This window comes from Mixophyes fleayi, chromosome 7 (genome assembly GCF_038048845.1).
Source record: "Mixophyes fleayi isolate aMixFle1 chromosome 7, aMixFle1.hap1, whole genome shotgun sequence".
Classification (NCBI taxonomy): Eukaryota; Metazoa; Chordata; class Amphibia; order Anura; family Limnodynastidae; genus Mixophyes; species Mixophyes fleayi.
The window spans coordinates 154,238,176-154,261,347 of record NC_134408.1 but is presented as its reverse complement, the minus strand read 5'-3'; the positions used below and the strand labels follow the sequence as shown (position 1 = coordinate 154,261,347).

The 23,172-nt window shown below is 43.4% G+C and overlaps 1 protein-coding gene across 1 annotated transcript in view; it reads left to right on the top strand.

Annotated features, from left to right (window-relative positions):
• The window catches only part of DPP10 (dipeptidyl peptidase like 10), a 227,408-nt gene that overhangs the window by 168,837 nt on the left and 35,399 nt on the right, over positions 1 to 23,172 (top strand). The window contains exons 8-16 of the mRNA XM_075181255.1: positions 2,037 to 2,157; positions 3,571 to 3,725; positions 4,091 to 4,188; positions 7,568 to 7,691; positions 15,829 to 15,867; positions 16,390 to 16,497; positions 20,020 to 20,111; positions 20,301 to 20,348; positions 21,455 to 21,576. Of these exons, the coding sequence (XP_075037356.1) occupies positions 2,037 to 2,157; positions 3,571 to 3,725; positions 4,091 to 4,188; positions 7,568 to 7,691; positions 15,829 to 15,867; positions 16,390 to 16,497; positions 20,020 to 20,111; positions 20,301 to 20,348; positions 21,455 to 21,576 (907 nt within the window). The remainder of the gene's footprint in view (positions 1 to 2,036; positions 2,158 to 3,570; positions 3,726 to 4,090; positions 4,189 to 7,567; positions 7,692 to 15,828; positions 15,868 to 16,389; positions 16,498 to 20,019; positions 20,112 to 20,300; positions 20,349 to 21,454; positions 21,577 to 23,172) is intronic.

Here is a 23,172-nt window from a genome sequence, read left to right as displayed (position 1 = left end):
AAACAATAAACTGTATCTATCATCCTCCGGTATGTCCCTGGTTAGAACATAAAATCTACAGACTGGTTACAGTTATACTGTAGGAAAAAATTATAAATACAATGTGGGAAGTTTCGGCAATGCAGTCTTCAAGTTACACTTTTGCTTTCATACAAGTATAGGGACGAGATCCCTTCTCTGGCACCAGGATTCTCCCTCCTGCAACGCGCCAGTAAATGCACCATCTCCACATCTTTATCCTGTCCTGCATGTCAGTGCATCAGGGCCACCATCAGAAATCATGGGGCCCAGTACAAATGACGGGGGCCGCCCCCCCTCCCCGATGAGCGACCCCCCCCCCGATGAGCGACCCCTCCCCAATGAGCGCCACCTCAAACAGAAAAACCTGAAAAATAAAATCTTTAAAATATACTTACAGTTAGAGGTGTTGCAGCTGCTGCTCGCTGCTCCTTCTTCTGCTGCTTCTTCTTCTGCTGCTCCTTCTTCTTCTGCTGCTCCTTCTTCTTCTGCTGCTCCTTCTTCTTCTGCTGCTTCTTCTTCTTCTGCTGCTTCTTCTTCTGCTGCTCCTTCCTCTTCTGCTGCTTCTTCTTCTTTTTCTGCTGCTTCTTCTTCTGCTGCTCCTTCTTCTTCTGCTGCTTCTTCTTCTTCTTCTTCTTCTGCTGCTTCTTCTTCTGCTGCTCCTTTTTCTGCTGCTGCTGCTTCTTCTTCTTCTTCTGCTGCTTCTTCTTCTGCTGCTTCTTCTTCTTCTTCTGCTTCTTCTTCTTTTTCTGCTTCTTCTGCTGCTTCTTCTTCTTCTGCTTCTTCTTCTTCTTCTTCTGCTTCTTCTTCTTCTTCTTCTTCTGCTTCTTCTTCTTCTGCTGCTCCTTCTTCTGCTGCTGCTGCTTCTTCTTCTTCTTCTGCTGCTTCTTCTTCTTCTGCTGCTCATTCTGCTGCTGCTTCTTCTTCTTCTGCTGCTCCTTCTTCTTCTGCTGCTGCTGCTTCTTCTTCTTCTGCTGCTGCTTCTTCTTCTTCTTCTGCTTCTTTTTCTGCTGCTTCGTCTTCTTCTTCTGCTTCTTCTTCTTCTGCTTCTTCTTCTTCTGCTTCTTCTTCTTCTTCTGCTCCTTCTTCTTCTTCTTCTGCTTCTTCTTCTTCTGCTTCTTCTTCTTCTGCTCCTTCTTCTTCTTCTTCCTCCTCTGCGGCGGCGGGAACTGTGGTGTGACGTCAGGTCACACCACACCATCAGTGACAAGGAAGGATCACATGATCGCAGGGGCGGAGCAATGATTCCCCTACGATCATGATTGGCAGCTGCCTGGCGGTCACAGGCAGATCACATGATCGCAGGGGAATGATTCCTCCACCCCTGCGATCGCATTCTGGTGCCTGGCTGTCACGGTGACAACCAGGCTGAAGACATTAGCACAGAGTAGCGGAGACCAGCGGACTGCAAGACAGTGGGCCCCCAGGTAAGTCTGTGTTGTGCTGTTGTACCGGGCCCCCTGATGAGCCCGGGTCCAGTACAACAGTACCCCCTGTACCCCCCTGATGGCGGCCCTGCAGTGCATACACCACCACCGTGATCTGCTGATTGCACTTTCTGCAAATTTATGCACACTTGCCCAAAAGTAAGCGAGTGACATCACAGAAGGGTATTTGCTTCTTTAACAATCCATAAATGACCTTTAATATACATTATCATCTATTTATATAGTGCCACTAATTCTGCAGCACTGTACAGAGAACTCCATTGGAGCTTACAGTCTAAATTCCCTAACATACACAGGCCAAGAGAGAAAGGTCAATTTAAAAGCAGCCAATTAATCTAATAGTATGTCTTTGGAGTGTGGGAGGAAACCTACACAAACACGGGGAGAACCTACAAACTCCACACAGATAAGTCCATGGTTGGGATTCAAACTCATGGCTCCAGTGCTGTGAGGCAGAGGTGCTAACCACTGAGCCACCATTCTACCCATGCATTATTATTATAGATTGTATTATGCAATTTAGGGATAATTTCCATTTGTACGATATATAATGTGATGACTTTCTTCTAGGTCTTTATCTTTGAAAATAACATTTATTATCGGCCAGACGTAAAGAGCAGTTCTTTAAGGCTGACATCATCTGGAAAAGAAGGAATAATATACAATGGACTCTCTGACTGGCTTTACGAGGGTGAGCTAAATCTTCTCTTTTCAAATCCAATCTTTGTGCAGTTCATGAATAGTGACCTAGAAGCTGACACTCCAGGAACTTTAGAGACCTTGCACTAAACTGCTTGTCCATGATGGATAGGGCCAGATTTCTACTATGACAACAATCATTTATCTCTACATTTTTATGCCGTCAGCAAGATAATTCATTGCCAGTTACAACTTGTCCAGTTTCATTTATCATGTCATCCACGCTCTTCATATACGAGATAATATATGGCTTTATTTTACAATCAGTAATGAGATGAATACGCGTGAACAACACTTACTAATGATAACATATAAATCTGAGTTAAGAGAACAGTGACGTTTACACCCATGAGTGTGAACAATGTATGTGAGTGTGCTCAGCAAGTCAGCTTGGGAGTGTGAACAATGTATGTGAGACTGTCTGATCTGTCCCTCTCAGTGCTCTGGGGGCTGGGGGAGGGGCTCTATCTGATCTGTCCCTCTCAGTGCTCTGGGGGGGCTGGGGGAGGGGCTCTATCTGAACTGTCCCTCTCAGTGCTCTGGGGGCTGGGGGAGGGGCTCTATCTGATCTGTCCCTCTCAGTGCTCTGGGGGCTGGGGGAGGGGCTCTATCTGATCTGTCCCTCTCAGTGCTCTGGGGGGGCTGGGGGAGGGGCTCTATCTGATCTGTCCCTCTCAGTGCTCCTGGGGTTCGGGGGGGGGGGGGGGTGACTGTCTGATCTGTCCCTCTCAGTGCTCGGGGTGGGGGGTGACTCTGCCTGATCTGTCCCTCTCAGTGTTCCTAGGGTTGGGGGGTGGATGGGTGACTCTGTATGATCTGTCCCTCTCAGTGCTCGGGGTGGGGGGGTGACTCTGCCTGATCTGTCCCTCTCAGTGTTCCTAGGGTTGGGGGGTGGATGGGTGACTCTGTATGATCTGTCCCTCTCAGTGCTCTGGGGGCTGGGGGAGGGGGGTGACTTTGTCTGATCTGTCCCTCTCAGTGCTCCGGGGGCTGGGGGAGGGGGGTGACTTTGTCTGATCTGTCCCTCTCAGTGCTCCTGGGGGTGGGGGAGGGACTCTATCTGATCTGTCCATCTCAGTGCTCCTGGGGTTGGGGCTGGGGGTGACACTGTCTGATCTGTCCCTTGCAGTGCTCTGGGGGGGGTGACTCTGCCTGATCTGTCCCTCTCAGTGCTCGGGGGGGGGGGGGGGTGACTCTGTCTGATCTGTCCCTCGCAGTGCTCTGGGGGGGGGGTGACTATCTGATCTGTCCCTCTCAGTGCTCTGGGGGCTGGGGGGTGATGCCGGGACTGCAGAAAAGCTGAGTGAGAGAACAGACTGATATGATGGTTTGTGTACATTCCTATATATGGCTGAAGCACATTGCAGGATGCTCGGAGCTGAATCTGGTGATCCATCTCTTTCAGAGGAGCTGCTGCGCAGTCATGTTGCTCACTGGTGGTCTCCTGATGGCGAGAGGCTGGCGTTCCTCATGATAAATGACAGCTTGGTGCCTAACATGATCATCCCTCAGTATACTGGAAGCTTATATCCCCCAGGAAAGCAGTTTCCATATCCCAAGGTAATAACCGATACTGCTCAGTCATATGTCCCATCTAACGTACAGGAACTTACACAGAACAACACAGAGATTTGTAAATAAATTATTAAAAGTATTAAATTCAGTGAAGTGAAAAAAAAGGAAGATATTATAAGGATCACAATTGTAACATGATATGAACCATTATGGGAACTGGGGGTTCAGTAGTTCTAGAGAGATCATTAGACCACACAATAAGGAGAACTGCTGGATGGACCAATCATTAGTGCAATGCATTATGGGAGTGACGGATGTGGGATAGTAAGTAACACAATGCATTATGGGAGAGAGTGATGAGGGATAGTAAATAACACAATGCATCATAACTTCCTTTCTCTTTCCCACAGGCAGGACAGACTAATCCCTCCATTAAATTATTTGTGGCAAATCTCTATGGACCAACACATACATTAGAGCTGATGCCACCTGAGAGCCTGCGATCCAGGTACTTTCTAATTATTTATGGTTACAGTATGAAGAATTCATATATTTTCTATGATATCCTCTAGATTACTATATGGATATATAATACTATATAGCTTTAGAAGGAGGCTGTATATAATACTATAAGGATATGGAAGCAAGCTATATATAACAGTATATGGATAATTATTATTATTATTATCCTAGATTTGTAAGGCACCACAGTGCTCCACAATAGGGAAAAAAAGGACATACATAAAACAGGGACATACAAGGCAGACAAAATAAATACAGACACGAAAACAAAGGTTATGGAGGACCCTGCTCATTAGAGAGTTTACAGTGGAGTGGCTTAGAGTGGAGATTGAGACAGCTGTGAGGATAGTATCATCAGGGATAAGGTAAGCTTTAAGAAACAGTTGAGTTTTTAGAGAATGTCTAAAGATTTGAAGGTTGTGGGAAAGCATGACTGGGCGTGGTAGGGAATTTCATAAGTGGGGAGCAGCATGGGAGGAGTTTTGTAGGTGGGAATGAGAGGTGGTTACCAGAGAGCAGACAAGTCGCAGGTCAGAGGTAGATCTAAGGGTAGGAGGGAGAGTATTTTGATATGAGATGTGAGATGTATGAAGGGGTGGTGTTCTTGAGGGCTTTGTAGGTAAGGGTGAGTAATTTGAATTGGATTCTGGAGGACACAGGGAGCCAGTGTAGGGATTTGCAAAGTGGTGAAGCAGGTGTGTAGCAGCGAGAGAGGAAGATCAGTGTTGCAGCAGCATTTAGGATGGATTGAAGTGTGGATATATGGGTGTCAGGAATACCAGATAGCAGGAGGTTGCAGTATTCAAGATGGGAGATGTTGAGAGAATGGATAAGTGTTTTGGTAGTATGTTGAGTAAGAAATGGACGTATTCTGGCAATTTTTTTAAGGTGTATTCGACAGGACTTGGAGAGAATCTGGATGGGAGGAATAAAGCAGAGAGTGGAGTCAAGTGTGACACCGAGGCAGCGGGCTTGGGAGACTGAGGAAATTGTGGTGCTATTGACAGTGAGGGAGATTTGAGGGCAGGTGGTGACTCTGGCAGGAGGGAAGATAATAAGTTCTGTTTTGGACATGTTGCGCTTTAGGTAGTATTAGGACATCCATGTGTTGAGTTAAGAGTACTTAGGTGCCATTGTGTACGTGTGGATTTGGGTGCAGTGGAGAAGGCATGAGGTAAGGTGAGGCCGAAGGAAAGAGGTTGTGGTTGGGGAGTGGGAAGGCTAAGTTGGTGAAACTAGAGATGGAGCAGTAACGAGAGAAGACAAGGTCAAGGGAGTGCCCATCACAGTGGGTAGGAGATGAGGTCCATTGGGAGAGACCAAAGGAGGAAGTAAGTAAAAGAAGTTTAGTGGCAGAAGAGACAGTGGGATTATCAATGGGTATATTGAAATCGCCTGTTATTAGTGTAGGCAGGTCAAAGGATAGGAAATAAGTGAGTCAGACCACAAAGTTGTCTAGGAATTGGGAAACTGAACCTGGGGTGATAAATGACAGCAACACGAAGGTGGAGAGGATAAAATTGATGGATAGTGTGGACTTCAAGGGAAGAGAATGAGAGGGAGGTTTCAGAGGGTATGACTTGGAAGGTGCAGTTTGGAGAGAGTAGAATGCCTACTCCACCACCTTGTCTGTCTCCTGGTCTGGGGGAGTGTGACTGAGGGAGAGACCCCCATAGGAGAGAGATGCAGGGGATGTAGTGCCAGACAAGGTGAGCCAGGTTCCTGTAATGGTGAGGAGGTTGAGGAATTTAGAAATAAATAGATCATGAATGGATGTAAGTTTGTTAGAAATAAATCAGGTGTTCCATAGATCACAGGAGAGGGGAAGAGAGGGTAGTGGAGATATGTGGATAAGGTTGGTGGGATTGGAAGTACAGGATGGATGGAAAGGTTTGGGATGGAGCGAGGAGCGTGAGCGGAGAATGGAGATTGTACGGGGTCCAGGGTTAGGTGAGATATCACCAGCAGACGTGAGAAGGAGCAGGGTGAGGAAGAGGACATGTGAGGAGGATTTGTGGGTGTGAGGTTTATTCCTGTTTATGTAGGTTGGTGAGTGTGGTGGGTGCAGGAGACAAAACAGTTCATGTACAGACTAGTGAGGAGGGAAGTAGTGAGGAGGAAATCATAATAGGGGAGAAAGATGAGAAGTTTGAAGAAAAGTATGGTGATAATGAATAGGAGAGACTGTAAATTGAGTAGATGCATGATGGAGAAATGTGAATGAATGTGTATTAGCTGTGGTAGGTAATGAGAGAGTGGAAAGGAACAACTGATCCAAACTGTGCAGGGCAATGGAAGAGGTGAAGGATACATTACTGCCCCCTGGCTGGGGTTAATAGAGTAGGCAGTTTCTGCCGCTCTGACACGATAAGTTCCAGGACGATGCTGACAGTTGGGTGCAGCAGAGGGTCCAGCAGCCAAACAGAGATGGTAACAGCAAACACAACTGAGCTCAGTGGGCAGGTGAACATATGTTGAAACAACAATGACAGTTTGAGCTCTGTGGGTCCCACAGCTGGACAGAGATGGTAGCTCTGAAGATCCAGCCTTGTTATTCAGTATGAAGTTGTGACATTTGCCAACAGTATTCAGAAATATCCAAAGTTTTATATTTGTGAGAAGAATGAAAAGTGGGATCTTGGGCAAAGAGCTGATCCAGTGTACAGCTTTCTCCAACTGCCGTCCGCATGCCACGTTGTATATATATAATGCAGCAGGATGTATATAATACTATATGGATAATGCAGCAGGTTGTATATAATACTATATGGATAATGCAGCAGGCTGTATATAATACTATATGGATAATGCAGCAGGCTGTATATAATACTATATGGATAATGCAGCAGGCTGTATATAATACTATATGGATAATGCAGCAGGCTGTATATAATACTATATGGATAATGCAGCAGGTTGTATATAATACTATATGGATAATGCAGCAGGTTGTATATAATACTATATGGATAATGCAGCAGGCTGTATATAATACTATATGGATAATGCAGCAGGATGTATATAATACTATATGGATAATGCAGCAGGCTGTATATAATACTACATGGATAATGCAGCAGGCTGTATATAATACTATATGGATAATGCAGCAGGTTGTATATAATACTATATGGATAATGCAGCAGGTTGTATATAATACTATATGGATAATGCAGCAGGCTGTATATAATACTATATGGATAATGCAGCAGGATGTATATAATACTATATGGATAATGCAGCAGGCTGTATATAATACTACATGGATAATGCAGCAGGCTGTATATAATACTATATGGATAATGCAGCAGGTTGTATATAATACTATATGGATAATGTAACACAATGCAATGTTCTGCTTCCAGGGACTATTACATCACAATGGTGAAGTGGATCAGTAACACCAGAACTGTGGTCAGATGGTTGAACCGTTTGCAGAACATCTCAATTCTCACTGTCTGTGAGACAACCACGGGAGCCTGCACTAAAGTAAGTTCCGTTACATGTCTAAAGCATGAGGACACGCTCATGGCTACATGTCTCATGTGAGTGGATTGGGCAGTATTGCCGGCCATAGAGACCATGTGAGGGGGAACATATGTAGGGATATAGGTCCTATCTGCCATAATCAGGAAATTACTACAAAAGGTTCATCTACCTTCAGTTCCAGAAGGTCCAATTAATGACCCCAATCTTTTTACCCAGTCTCTGGACCCTGCATCTCTCACATAGTTTGTGGGTGTGGAGCGCTAGGTGGAGTCAGGATGATATCTGTTCTTCATGTCACCTGGTGGAGGCCGAGTGCAGCTGGTTTCAGTTCTACCTATTATTTATTCTTTACAAGTCTGATCTATAACTATTCCTCTTAGAGTTTCTTTCTTCCTTGTAAAAGTACATTCATGTCATCATCATCTATTCTATAGCGCCAGCAAATTCCGTAGCGCTTTACAATTGGGAACAAACACATTAATAAAACCATACTGAGTAATACAAACATGTCTGTGTGATACTGAACCCCGAGATACCAGGACTTTACTCTGGGTGCCGATCCTAACATCCTGGTATCAGCACACACAGTAACAATGTTATCCCTGCAGTAATATAGTGTAACACAGGAGACATCGGCTGTGTCTGTACTGGAGGATTGTAACAGTACATGTACAGTAACAATGTTATCCATGTAAAGATAACAGGATCCTCTCAGTGTCCTCTGTGGCACTGTTCTCTCTCTTCTGGTGAATATGTAATACCCTGCAAATCACTTTTTGGGATGGGCAAACTGCAATAAATGAACTAGAAGGTTTCATGAGAGTCTTCTGGAAAATAGGAGGAGCCAAAACCGGACTGGCTACTGTGAGAAGTGATGTATGTGACTGCTGGCTGAGCTAATGGGGGATTTTTGAACCAAGAGCCACTGAATATTATGGCTGAATTGTTGTCCTGAGGGATGTGTGCAGCCAGCCCAGATAGAAGCACCTTTGCAGTATAGGAAAAGACCTAACTTGCCACTGCCCAGGAGATGTCAGCAGGACACATATGAAGACAGATACATTTATTTTGCTTTGCTATGTTGAAGTTATCTAAGTGAGTGTCATGATAACAGTATAAATAATAATGTATATTACCTTATTCTGGCGATCGGATCCCCAAGCCTGAAAGTTGGCTGGTCAGAAAGGAGTTCCTGATGAAGCTTAGCTAAAAGTGATCTGTGATACTTTAGAGGTGATAATTTCTGGGATGCAGTTTCCAGACACAGAAACAGATGTGAAGAAAACTGAAGACTTAATGTCATGATAATAAAGTCACTGTCCAGAGTCCCAGCTGGTCTGACCAATACTGAGGAGACTTGGAGAAAGTATAGGCTTAAAGGGTTAATATCAGGAGACTGAATGTCCAGGGCGTGTACGGATATAGGTAGCAGTGGTCAAGTTAGGAGATTTCCAGACTGCAGAGTGACCAGTATGTAGTTCATGTCAGTAATGATAAGTAAAGGTCAGTAAGCAAGTTCCATTGGATGAAACAGAAGCAAGTCCACTTGTTTTAGCCGGGTCGGTGCACAGTAATAGCCAAATTAGGAAGCAGGGTGCCAAAGGAATAAACAAGAGCGGGTTCAGAAACCGAAGCCAGGTCAATACACAGTATAGTAGGTCACCAAACAGGATACCAAAGGGTTAAGGCAGAAGGAAGGGTCTAAAGCCAGAGGTCAGTGTCAGGTACTTAGGCTGTATTCCCGAAGGTCCCTTTTATAGTGACTGTAGGTGCTTCTTGGTGACCTCAGCAGGAAACTTTCAGAATGAATGGAATAGAAAGTTCTGTACATGCTCAGAACAGCTGCTAAACAACACAGGAAGCCAAACCAGACTTCTGATGGAAGAGAACCTGGCAGGCCAATGCTGAAGACCTGCAGCGACGGGCAAGCCGTAGAAAGTGAGTAAGGAGGAGCCTGCAGCTAAAGTCCCCGTCAACGGAGACATTAAACTGTGTTATTAAAACCTCAGTCCAGGACTGTAATATTGCTATTGAGAGGTGTTATAGCACTGGCTAAAGGAAGAGTTTGTTCCAGCCAAATTTGCTGTAGTTAAAGTTGTCTGCAAGCTGACTGGGACATAGAGAGCAATAATTTATCACAACAGTTTGTTTTTAGTGCAGCAGAAGTTTGATTATATTGTGAAACTGCCTAAAATGGTTGCTGATGAGAGAATTGCAAGTTGTTTAACTCTACAGTTGCTGGGAGAGAGCTGTTTATTCCATTAGACAGATTGGTAAGTGGACACTGTCCTTTACAATGGAAAATGTTATTGTGCAGAACTGCTGTTGTTTACAGAGTCAGGATTCATGTATGCGTCAAGTTGATTACTGATTTCACCTTGTACAAGTAAATAAGTTTCATGTGTCAGCTAAAACTTTGCTTAAACGTGTGGATTATAATTTACCCCCTTGGGTTCTGTATATCATAAAGTGAACTAGAAAGCATCTAACCTGAACAACCTGGATTAATCCTTATGTTAAGAGCGTTTTGTCGCTATCCAATAACGATTGTCGAATCTCGATTTGTGTTTCCAACGCACAAAGATTTATTCTCAAAAAGTAGCAGTAGATATATCTTAGCGAAATAATAATAAGTACAGCCGTTACTTATCGCAGGCTCTCTGGATCCAGTGTACAGTCATTCAATCCTGAAGTCTGGGGACAAGATGTCTGAACACTAGATGAGGAGCTGCTGCTTATATGCAAACAGTGATACAGTAAAACAATGCAAAGGGTGTGGCTTGCTTCTATTGGTCCAGGCATCAGGAGGGTCCAGGGGATTGTAGATCATAGGCTAGTTTAAGCTCAGGAATCCAAAGGAGGGGGTCATCTCTCCATGGGAAGGGCTCTGATCTTCCCGCCAAGAGTTCTCATCATAATAGTCCATAATGCCATAACATTAATAACTTGCATATGCACTCTGCAATTCCTTCGAAAAGTGAACCAGACAGTGGGAAATGCGAAGGGGATAAGTATGATACCACACATGACTTGATTCCTTCAACGTGTACCATATGTTTTACTGATATGCATATAACTCATAATATTACACATAAATACTACTATATTTTAAGAGAAATGACTATGTGTTGCAACTACCATTAATGTGTACTATTTTACAAGTGTGCGTGTTTGTGCGAATGTATGCAAAAGACTAAATACTGTTGATGCCACGCCGTAGCGTACCGTACGCATCTTTTCAAACAAAGACAACCAAGTTTGCTCGATTTTAATTGAAATGACTTTATCCAATTTGCTGACTTCAACACTTATGTCATCTTTACTGATTTTTGTCTGATAAGTATAATCGGTATAATTGCACTAAAAGTATTGTGATTGATTGTTCTATATTATCTGCTGCCACAGCATTTAGTTTAATGGTCTAATTAACTCATAGCAACTGGTTGTCTCCTAACGTCTCCTATCCAGTGAAATCCATTTCACTGAAGCACAGTGCCTAAATTTAAAGTGGGATATATTTATTCAGTGACCTATGTGTTGTGTCAATTTATGTTTGCATATTGTTGAACCAAGATTCCTAAAATGTTATATATTTTGTGGCATGTTGAATAAAATTGCATGTTGATGGTATCGCAGTATATTACAAATATATATAATAGGGACCCTATTAGGGCACTAGCCAGGGCTGGGGGGGGGGGGGGCACATGACACTGAAGGGATCTGGGTAGAGATTACTTAAGGATCAGCAGTCTCAACCACAGGAAAGGGGACATTTTTCCTCCCTCATCATAATCATCATCACCGTTTATTTATATAGCGCCACTAATTCCGCAGCGCTGTACAGAGAACTCATTCACATCAGTCCCTGTCCCATTGGAGCTTACAGTCTAAATTCTCTAACATACACAAACACACAGACTAGGGTCAATTTAATAGCAGCCAATTAACCTACCAGTATGTTTTTGGAGTGTGAGAGGAAACCGGAGCACCCGGAGGAAACCCACACAAACACGGGGAGAACATACAAACTCCACACACATAAGGCCATGGTCGGGAATTGAACTCATGACCCCAGTGCTGTGAGGCAGAAGTGCTAACCACTGAGCCACCATGCTGCCCTCTCTGTTTTATTAGGAAGTAGAGCTTTTCTGGCAGTTTATTTTGCAGGTCCTTGGAGCTGTAGCGGAGGTGATTATCATCTTAGATGAACTGTGGTGTTTTAGTTACCTCTAGTGCTCGCTCCCTATGGGTGGCGCAGAGAGGCCGCTTTGAGTCGTGTAGGTGGTAACTGGGGGAAATGTGAGCTTGGTTGTCTTCTGGTCACAGATATCATCTGTTTTATGTCTGTGTGTAAAAACGTTACAACTCCAGTGACCCTCAGGTTCCTCTATATTATTGTTTTCAATATTAACATGACGTTGTCATAATGAAGCTGCTGTGGTCTTTCCACTCCAGCATCACACAGTGGGTATCTACATCTCTTTATCTGGGGATAACACAATGCTGATCCTGGGACATCACAATAATACACAGTATATATGAATATAATGTATATATAAATGTATGAAGATTCAGTTCCAGAATGCAGCCTGTTCCTGTCTTTACAATCAGAGTCGTTTTGTAATATATTTTTATTATTTGACAATTTGGAAGCAGAGAAGAGACAATCACTCAGCAGTAATAAATCAAGTCATTGTCTGCTGTATTGTTGTCTTTTATTTATAAAATATAATAATACTTTTGAGAGAGATTTGGGAAATGAATATATAGAGAGATTCATCCTTCCTAATATCTGTCTCCTCCAAGTGCCCAGTGACACTTAGTGTTCCCGCGTCACACCCTGTGTGGGAACAGAATGACAATCAGGGCTGAATGAAGAGGATTTGTTCAGCTTATTATACTCTGAGTCTGACCTCTAACCTCAGACAAGTGACTGTTTCAGGCTCAGCAGCCTGGGAGGCAGAGAGTCCATTAAGCAGCCTCCCCAGAGAGGCCGGTAAATAGCTGTTATACTCCATATTAACTGTTTCATGGGAGGTTGACTCTATAACAGAGTAAACTAAACGTATATTATGCCTGTTTAAACTACAGACCATTGATGGTCCAGGGGACCGTACAGACCCCTTTCACAGAGCTGTAATCAGTCTATTGATTGGTACCAGCTCGTTGTCCTCTTTGTGGCTGGTGATAGAGTTGAATCTAGTACTGGAAACTCAATGCTATCAGCAAATAATAAAACAGTCTAAAGAGATTCTATGTAGGTGTTAGGAACCGCTCTAGCCAGTACAGCACAACCCGTAGTCTGCTCTGCCAGTCAGGTGTTCACTGGAGCCTCTAGTGGTGGGGACAGACTTGGCCGCAGACTAGCAGAGGGTCGTGAAGTGCGTACCGACTAGGGGGAACCCAGGTAAGCGGAGTGAAGTCCAGGCAAGAGTCAAGGGCCGGCAGCAGACAGGGAATCCAATACACGATCCAGGGTCAAGGGTCACAAGAACGGTAGCAAGGTCCAGATACAGGCAAGAAGGTCAGGGTCACAGGATACACAGGCAGGGTCAAAATGCGGGCAAGGGGTCATACACAGGTAATCAGTCCAAACAGGTTTTCACCAATACTAAACAGGAGCAGGAGCAGGTTAGCTGACAGGCAGACTGGACGCTATAACCGGCAATGAGGCAGCAGACCTCATTGCCTTAAATACTCACACAAACCAATCAGGAGTTGACACACTTCTGCAGGCTAATTGCTCAGACAGAACAGGGCCAATCAGGGCCTGACCCCGAAACACACAGCTGCAGGCCAATGCCTGCAAACCCAGCCCTCCTCACTAGATCAGCCTGCCGGCTATCTGTTGCGCGCATGCGCCCGGCTACCAACACCGCCGGGACGCAGCGCTGAAGAGGCGTCTGGCCGCTGCCCTGGCAATGGTCGGGAAATGACGTCCCGGTCGTCATGGTGACGGCCGGGACTCCAGAGCGGGCAGGAAGCGAGCGGCGGCGGCTGTGAGTACCGCGGCGGCTCATGACAGTAGGAGAGAATGTGGAGCGGCTATCAGCCAGTAGGAGTTCCCAGGTCTGGAGCATTGGAGTAAGTGGGGCTGAGAGGGTGCAGGGTACCCCTATAAATTGTACTGTATATATAACCTCTCTACTATTGCATAGTACATGTATTGCTCTGGGCTGAGGAGACTACGGAACAATTGAATTAATATTTAGTCTAATGTGAGTTCTGTACAGCAATACCGCCAATCTCTAAGCTCTACTATTTCCAGTAATTTAGCTCCATCCACTACTAAAAGCTAGAAGACCCAGTCAATCAGTCAGTCATCAGTCAGTCATCAATCAGTCATCAATCAGTCAGTTGTCGATCAGTCAGTTGTCGATCAGTCATCAGTCAGTCAGTCATTGATCAGTTGTCAATCAATCAATCAGTCAGTCATCGATCAGTTGTCAATCAATCAATCAGTCAGTCATCAATCAGTTGTCAATCAATCAGTCAGTCATCAATCAGTCATCAGTCAGTTGTCAGTCATCAATCAGTCAGTTGTCGATCAGTCAGTTGTCGATCAGTCAGTTGTCGATCAGTCAGTTGTCGATCAGTCAGTTGTCGATCAGTCATCGATCAGTTGTCAATCAATCAGTCAGTCGTCAATCAGTCATCGATCAGTCAGTCATCGATCAGTCAGTTGACGATCAGTCATTTGTCGATCAGTCATCAGTCATCAGTCAGCGATCATTCAGTTGTCAATCAGTCATCAGTCAGTCAGTCATCAGTCAGTCGTCGATCAGTCATCAGTCAGTCATCGATCAGTCAGTCATCAGTCAGTCAGTCATTGATCAGTTGTCAATCAATCAATCAGTCAGTCATCAATCAGTCAGTCGTCAATCAGTCATCAGTCATCGGTCAGTCGTCAATCAGTCAGTCGTCAATCAGTCATCGATCAGTCAGTCGTCGATCAGTCATCGATCAGTAAGTCTTCTATCAGTCATAGTCAGTCAGTCATCGATCATTCATCGGTCAGTCAGTCATTGATAAGTCAGTCATCGATCAGTTGTCAGTCAGTGATCGATCAGTCAGTCATCAGTCAGTCGTCGATCAGTCATCAGTCAGTCATCGATCAGTCAGTCATCAGTCAGTCAGTCATCGATCAGTCATCAGTCAGTCAGCTATTAATCAGTCAGTCATCAATCAGTCATCAGTCAGTCATCGATCGGTCATCAGTCAGTCATCGATCAGTCATCAGTCAGTCATCGATCAGTCATCAGTCAGTCATCGATCAGTCATTAGTCAGTCATCGATCAGTCATCAGTCAGTCATCAATCGGTCATCAGTCAGTCATCGATCAGTCATCAGTCAGTCATCGATCAGTCATTAGTCAGTCATCGATCAGTCATCAGTCAGTCAGCTATCAATCAGTCAGTCATCAATCAGTCAGTCATCGATCAGTCATCAGTCAGTCATCAATCGGTCATCAGTCAGTTATCGATCAGTCAATCCACCTCTGCTCTTGTCCACTCACAAGTTTTCTTGTGCTCTGTATATTGTGATGTCACATTAATGAAAGTATTCAGCACTCTGGAAATGTTCTTAAATTAAAAGGGTCGATAGGTGTATTGTTCTTTTGCGTTTCTTTTAATATCAGGAAAATTAATGTTTTCTGGTACAAGTGTTATATTTTACATTAGTTTAACTGAATAGAACAAATATATTTTTAAAGTAATACTATAATTATTTCTATTAGTAACAAACATGAAACATTATCCCAGATTTCTATCATTCTCATAGTATCTTACATACATAATGACTAACGTTTCTGGTATTTATTCTATGTTCGCAGAGTGGAGATGAATGTTCATGATATACAGACGGATATATTTGTTTGTTTTGTTCAATGCGTGAGACATAAAGATATCGTTTGGGTATTAGAAGAATATAAATGATGCTTTGTGTAAATGTATCTTTTGTTTCTCAGTGGCAGAGATGTCATTGTATTAGTAAATATTAGTAGATGGCCATCCTTGTTCTGTTGTGTAGTCTGGGGGTTCATGTCTGATTATACATTAAACATTTCCATAAATTGTCAGTCAACAAATCTGAAAACCAAAACCGTTTTTAATCAATGAAATATTTTATTTTGCAGAAATATGAAATAGTGTCTGATGTCTGGCTCTCAAAGCAGGTAACACCCAGCACAGGAATAACTGATTTATATGAGGAATGTTTTGTAATTCAGTTATTAATATCAACTCTGCCTATGAGTGAACCGATTACTAAACCACGAATAACATTTTATTACATATTATAATTCCTCCGTTACAGTTGTGTATTTGTAGATCCTCCTAAGAACCTGACACCTTCAGTTCATTACAACAATAAATGGGATTATGGTAGTAATAACAACCACAATGAATAATATAAAGAGCGCTGTGGGCGGAGTCACAAAAGATATTCGTAATAATAACAACAATTAATAATATAAAGAGCGCTATGGGCAGAGTCAGAATTTATGTCAGTAATAATAACCCTAACCTCTGACTCCGCCCATAGCGTTCTTTGTTATTTATTGTTGCTATTACTGACATAACTTCTGACTCCGCCCATAGTGCTCTTTGTGTTATGTCAGCAATAATAACAATAATATAAAGAGCGCTGTGGGCGGAGTCATTGTCCAGTTAACCTTTGCCGATCTTGTGGTCCACAGAATGAGGAACCTGTGTTTTCTAAGGACGGCAGCAAGTTCTTCCTAACGGTACCTGTGAAGCAGGGGGGGCGCGGAGAGTTCCACCATATTGCCATGTTCAGTGTCCAGGTGAGAGATTAGATCCTGGTGTAATACGCTCGGCCCTTCATCATTATTATTATTTATTATTCATTTTTATTTATAAGGCGCCACAAGGCGTCCGCAGCGCCGTCATTATCATCATCATCACCATTTATTTATATAGCGCCACTAATTCCGCAGCGCTGTACAGAGAACTCATTCACATCAGTCCCTGCCCCATTGGGGCTTACAGTCTAAAATCCCTAATACACACACACACACACATAGACAGACACACAGACTAGGGTCAATTTGTTAGCAGCCAATTAACCTACCAGTATGTTTTTGGAGTGTGGGAGGAAACCAGAGCACCCAGAGGAAACCCACACAAACACGGGGAGAACATACAAACTCCACACAGATAAGGCCATGGTTGGGAATTGAACTCACGACCTCAGTGCTGTGAGCAGAAGTGCCAACCACTGAGCCACCGTGCTGCCCCTCCATAGTTCTCTTTACTAGTTCTAAAGGGGACGTCTGATTATTCAGATCTGCTTATTTCACTCTCTCATATCCTGTAACATTATAGAACGGAGCGTTTCCCGGATTATTATATACAAACCGTCTGTTGTTCCTGTGAGGAATATCAACATGTGCATAAAATCCCAATGAAGCGTTCTCTACGCAATATGGTGGCGCTATGCGAATAATGATAGCGCTCGCTCTTTCCTAGCTGTGACATCAGATTAACCCTTTCATGGTCAAGGACTCACCAGACACGGTTTAGCATTTCACTGGTTAAACGATACAGATGTAGATTTCTTTGGCAGAAGTTTCAAACACATTAACTTTCATTCTTAGGTTTATAAAGATGGCGGCATTAAGGCTCGTAAAACGAACATATTTTTATTTATTGTATATTGTTACATACGTAAATCTGGAGGCGCACGTCCGTACTTAGCCAGGAGCGGATGTGAGGATACGTCTGGTGATGAATACGGGTCTAGGACCGCTCTGCTCTATCAGACACTGCAGGATACGTCCAACACTTATGTGGGATATAAAGTCCTAAAAGAACTATATAAAAACTATAAATGTCACCTGTTAATAATACTTCATTTATTTATTATATGTATCTCTTACACATTTCCCAAGTTAATGTGATAAAATACTGTGAAATGAGAGTAGAGACAGGGCTACTATTTGTATCTCTTCCAGCAATGTTTCCATTAAACATAAGAAATAGAAGGTATGAGTAAAACATTAATAATACACCCAAATAATAAGTGTTTTACACCCGATCCCACTCGGTGCAAAGGCTCCTGGGATGTGAGCGCCAGGCTGCACCGTTATTAGATAATATTTACCACAAATAAAGCTGTAAGCTGGATTTGTGTCGCGGTGTCTGTGATGGGAGTTCTCTATCTGATGACCTTGTAGATTTATTCTCCCACAATCAATAGGAAACTGCCAGGAGCAGAGACAGACACAGGAAGGTCAGAATTCTCCTTCACCGGGATTAAATGTTGTGTAATCCGAGGCCCCAGAGAAGAGTACTAACCTTGGGCTCCTCTGCTCAGTAACAGGGAACGTACAATAATTAGATATATTCCTGAAAGGAGTTATTATACGGTTACTATAGCGACATATGAGAGGAAAGAAACATTACACCATGAGATTGTATCCTAGAGAAATAGGAAATAAAACATTGGATTTAATAAGGGAAATACCCCTGTACCCTGTTACCCTGTTACCCCCACCGCCCACACCAAGGGGTGGGACACACCCCAGCTCACCTCCCGGATCTGAGTTATCTAATTACTTCTTTTGTTGTGTTTCTTTTACACCTTTCTTCATTATTACATCTCCCCGATTTCCACAGACTGGATTTTAAGATTTATCTCTGAAAGTTTTAGTCCTTGAGTTTTAAAACCAAATCAGTATCAATTCATCTGCTCAGTATCCCGGGACGCAGTTCTCACGCTCTGTGTGTTGTGTATTCCCGCTCCAGACATATAATACGATCAGGCCGCTGGTTACTCCCAGACAAGATAGGAAAGGTTGTCAGTCTGACATTGTTGAGGTCAGACCCCTGTCCCCATGTGATGTTTGGGGTATATAGGGCATTGCATGTGTTCCTGGACTCATAGGATATAGTCGGCATAATGTTGTCGCCCATATTGGTCACCTCGTCATGCTGAGACGATAATCTGGGTAATGAATAAATAAATGTTTTGTGCTGTAACATGAAGGTTTCTCAGTCTGCGCTCTGTGTCCCTCTAGACACATTGTAATGTCAGCACAGGAAGATGAGTACATGGGATTCCTGTGTGGGGGAACGTCGTACCCATAGTACGAGACCCCTGATCGTATTGTCTGACCCAGCGACCTCGCACTTCATTAAACTGCTCCAGCAATAGAACTGACACCGACCAATTCTCTGTGATTTACGGCCTGTATCACATCCCATAAAAGCTCCCTTCCTGTGATTAACAAAGGAGTTGGAAATTGTCTTTTCCACATTAATAAATAACACAGAATAGCTTTTGTTAGTACCGCGGAGAGAGCTAAAACACATGTTTGACCGATGACTAAAAAAGCATAACACACTAAGTGTGCCCAGGGGATTGTACCCGGGGATTGTACCCTGGGATTGTGCCTGGAGATTGTGCCCTGGGGATTGTACCCGGGGATTGTGCCCTGGAGATTGTGCCCTGGAGATTGTACCCGGGGATTGTGCCCTGGAGATTGTGCCCTGGGGATTGTACCCGGGGATTGTGCCCTGGAGATTGTGCCCTGGGGATTGTGCCCTAATGATTGTGCCTGGGGATTGTACCCGGGGATTGTGCCCTGAGGATTGTGCCCAGGGGATTGTGCCCAGGGGATTGTGCCCAGGGGATTGTACCCGGGGATTGTGCCCTGGAGATTGTGCCCTAATGATTGTGCCTGGGGATTGTACCCGGGGATTGTGCCCTGGGGATTGTGCCCAGGGGATTGTGCCCAGGGGATTGTACCCAGGGGATTGTGCCCAGGGGATTGTACCCGAGATTGTGCCCTGGAGATTGTGCCCTAATGATTGTGCCTGGGGATTGTACCCGGGGATTGTGCCCTGGGGATTGTGCCCAGGGGATTGTGCCCTGGGGATTGTGCCCTAATGATTGTGCCTGGGGATTGTACCCTGGGATTGTGCCTGGAGATTGTGCCCAGGGGTTTGTGCCCAGGGGATTGTACCCGGGGATTGTGCCCTGGAGATTGTGCCCTAATGATTGTGCCTGGGGATTGTGCCCTGGGGATTGTGCCCAGGGGATTGTGCTCAGGGGATAGTGCCCTAATGATTGTGCCTGGGGATTGTACCCGGGGATTGTGCCCTGGGGATTGTGCCCAGGGGGTTGTGCTCCAGGGGATTGTGCCTGGTGATTCTGCCCCGGGGGTTGTGCTCCAGGGATTGTGCCCAGGGATTGTGCTGATATCCTCTCACTGGGGTGTATTATAGTCTCCGTCACATCCAGTACTGGTGCATTATCCATCTGTTTCCCAGTGCTGCTATTCCTGACATTGTGATCTTTACAGGTGAGAACGGACCAGGTCAGCATCCGACATCTCACTTCGGGGAGCTGGGAAGTCATTAAGATCCTGGCATATGATGAGCCGTCTCAGAAGCTGTAAGTAGCCACTTTGTGTGTTATATACTGCATAGGACAACTGGTATACAATGCTCTGTTCCCAAACCCTGGCCACTAAATACATCTCTCATTACCCCTTATACTCCCCGCACCAGGCTCGGCTGTGAAAAAACAAAGTCACCAGAAAACATGTATCTATAGTGATGTGATTGTGATTATCTTTACCAGGTATTTCCTGAGCACAGAAGATTCCCCAAGAGGACGACAACTTTACAGGTAGAAACATAACCTGCAGTAGTGTGTACAGGAACCTACATGTAGTAATATCACCGGTATATAGTGTGTACCGGAACCTCCATCATACATGTAGTAATATCACCGGTATATAGTGTGTACCGGAACCTCCATCATACATGTAGTAATATCACCGGTATATAGTGTGTACCGGAACCTACATGTAGTAATATCACCGGTATATAGTGTGTACCGGAACCTACATGTAGTAATATCACCGGTATATAGTGTGTACCGGAACCTCCATCATACATGTAGTAATATCACCGGTATATAGTGTGTACCGGAACCTACATGTAGTAATATCACCGGTATATAGTGTGTACCGGAACCTACATGTAGTAATATCACCGGTATATAGTGTGTACCGGAACCTCCATCATACATGTAGTAGTATCACCGGTATATAGTGTGTACCGGAACCTCCATCATACATGTAGTAATATCACCGGTATATAGTGTGTACCGGAACATACATGTAGTAATATCACCGGTATATAGTGTGTACCGGAACCTACATGTAGTAATATCACCGGTATATAGTGTGTACCGGAACCTCCATCATACATGTAGTAATATCACCGGTATATAGTGTGTACCGGAACCTACATGTAGTAATATCACCGGTATATAGTGTGTACCGGAACCTCCATCATACATGTAGTAATATCACCGGTATATAGTGTGTACCGGAACCTACATGTAGTAATATCATCGGTATATAGTGTGTACCGGAACCTACATGTAGTAATATCACCGGTATATAGTGTGTACCGGAACCTACATGTAGTAAAATCACCGGTATATAGTGTGTACCGGAACTTCCATCATACATGTAGTAATATCACCGGTATATAGTGTGTACCGGAACCTCCATCTGGGGCTGAGCTGGGGATCTGGGAGACGGACGAACTGTGCTTGGGATGCGCATAGGCGGGGCTGAATTTGGGATGCGCAGAGGCGGGGCTGAGATGTTACCATGTCCTTGGCAGACACGTATAGAGACGTGTGCAGATACAGAAGGGAATATGTGGATATTGCTCTATTTGTTATATTAGTAACTTGTCACATTAATGTTCTGTTTCCAGTGTATCGATATTTGGTTTACTAAACCGTCAGTGTCTGTCCTGTGGATTCCCGAGAGATCAATGTTCCTACTTCAGTGCAAAGTTCAGTCCATTAAACCATCACTTCCTGCTGCACTGCAAAGGTAAGAAGCATGTATAATAGTGTCAGGATATAATAGTGTCAGGAGTATAATAGTGTCAGGAGTATAATAGTGTCAGGAGTATAATAGTGTCAGGATATAATAATGTCAGGAGTATAATAGTGTCAGGATATAATAGTGTCAGGTGTATAATAGTGTCAGGAGTATAATAGTGTCAGGATATAATAGTGTCAGGAGTATAATAGTGTCAGGATATAATAGTGTCAGGTGTATAGTAGTGTCAGGTGTATAATAGTGTCAGGTATATAATCGTGTCAGGTATATAATCGTGTCAGGATATAATAGTGTCAGGAGTATAATAGTGTCAGGATATAATAGTGTCAGGTGTATAATAGTGTCAGGAGTATAATAGTTTCAGGATATAATAGTGTCAGGAGTATAATAGTGTCAGGATATAGTGTCAGGTATATAATAGTGTCAGGATATAATAGTGTCAGGAGTATAATAGTGTCAGGATATAATAGTGTCAGGTGTCTAATAGTGTCAGGAGTATAATAGTGTCAGGATATAATAGTGTCAGGTATATAATAGTGTCAGGAGTATAACAGTGTCAGGATATAATAGTGTCAGGTATATAATAGTGTCAGGAGTATAATAGTGTCAGGAGTATAATAGTGTCAGGATATAATAGTGTCAGGTATATAATCGTGTCAGGATATAATAGTGTCAGGTATATAATAGTGTCAGGAGTATAACAGTGTCAGGATATAATAGTGTCAGGAGTATAATAGTGTCAGGAGTATAATAGTGTCAGGAGTATAATAGTGTCAGGATATAATAGTGTCAGTTATATAATTGTGTCAGGATATAATAGTGTCAGGTATATTATAGTGTCAGGAGTATAATAGTGTCAGGAGTGTAATAGTGTCAGGAGTGTAATAGTGTCAGGATATAATAGTGTCAGGTATATAACCGTGTCAGGATATAATAGTGTCAGGTGTATAATAGTGTCAGGAGTATAATAGTTTCAGGATATAATAGTGTCAGGTATATAATAGTGTCAGGAGTATAATAGTGTCAGGATATAATAGTGTCAGGAGTATAATAGTGTCAGGATATAATAGTGTCAGGTATATAATAGTGTCAGGAGTATAATAGTGTCAGGTGTCTAATAGTGTCAGGAGTATAATAGTGTCAGGATATAATAGTGTCAGGTGTATAATAGTGTCAGGTGTCTAATAGTGTCAGGTGTCTAATAGTGTCAGGAGTATTATAGTACCAGGTGTATAATAGTGGCAGGAGTATAATAGTGGTAGGAATATAATAGTGTCAGACGTATAATATTGTCAGAAATATAATAGTGTCAGGAGTATCATAGTACCAGGTGTATAATAGTGGCAGGAGTATAATAGTGTCAGGAATATAATAGTGTCAGGCGTATAATATTGTCAGGAATATAATAGTGTCAGGTGTATAATAGTGTCAGGTGTATAATAGTGGCAGGAGTATCATAGTACCAGGTGTATAATAGTGTCAGGAGTGTAATAGTGTCAGGAGTGTAATAGTGTCAGGATATAATAGTGTCAGGAATATAATAGTACCAGGTGTATAATAGTAGCAGGAGTATAATAGTGTCAG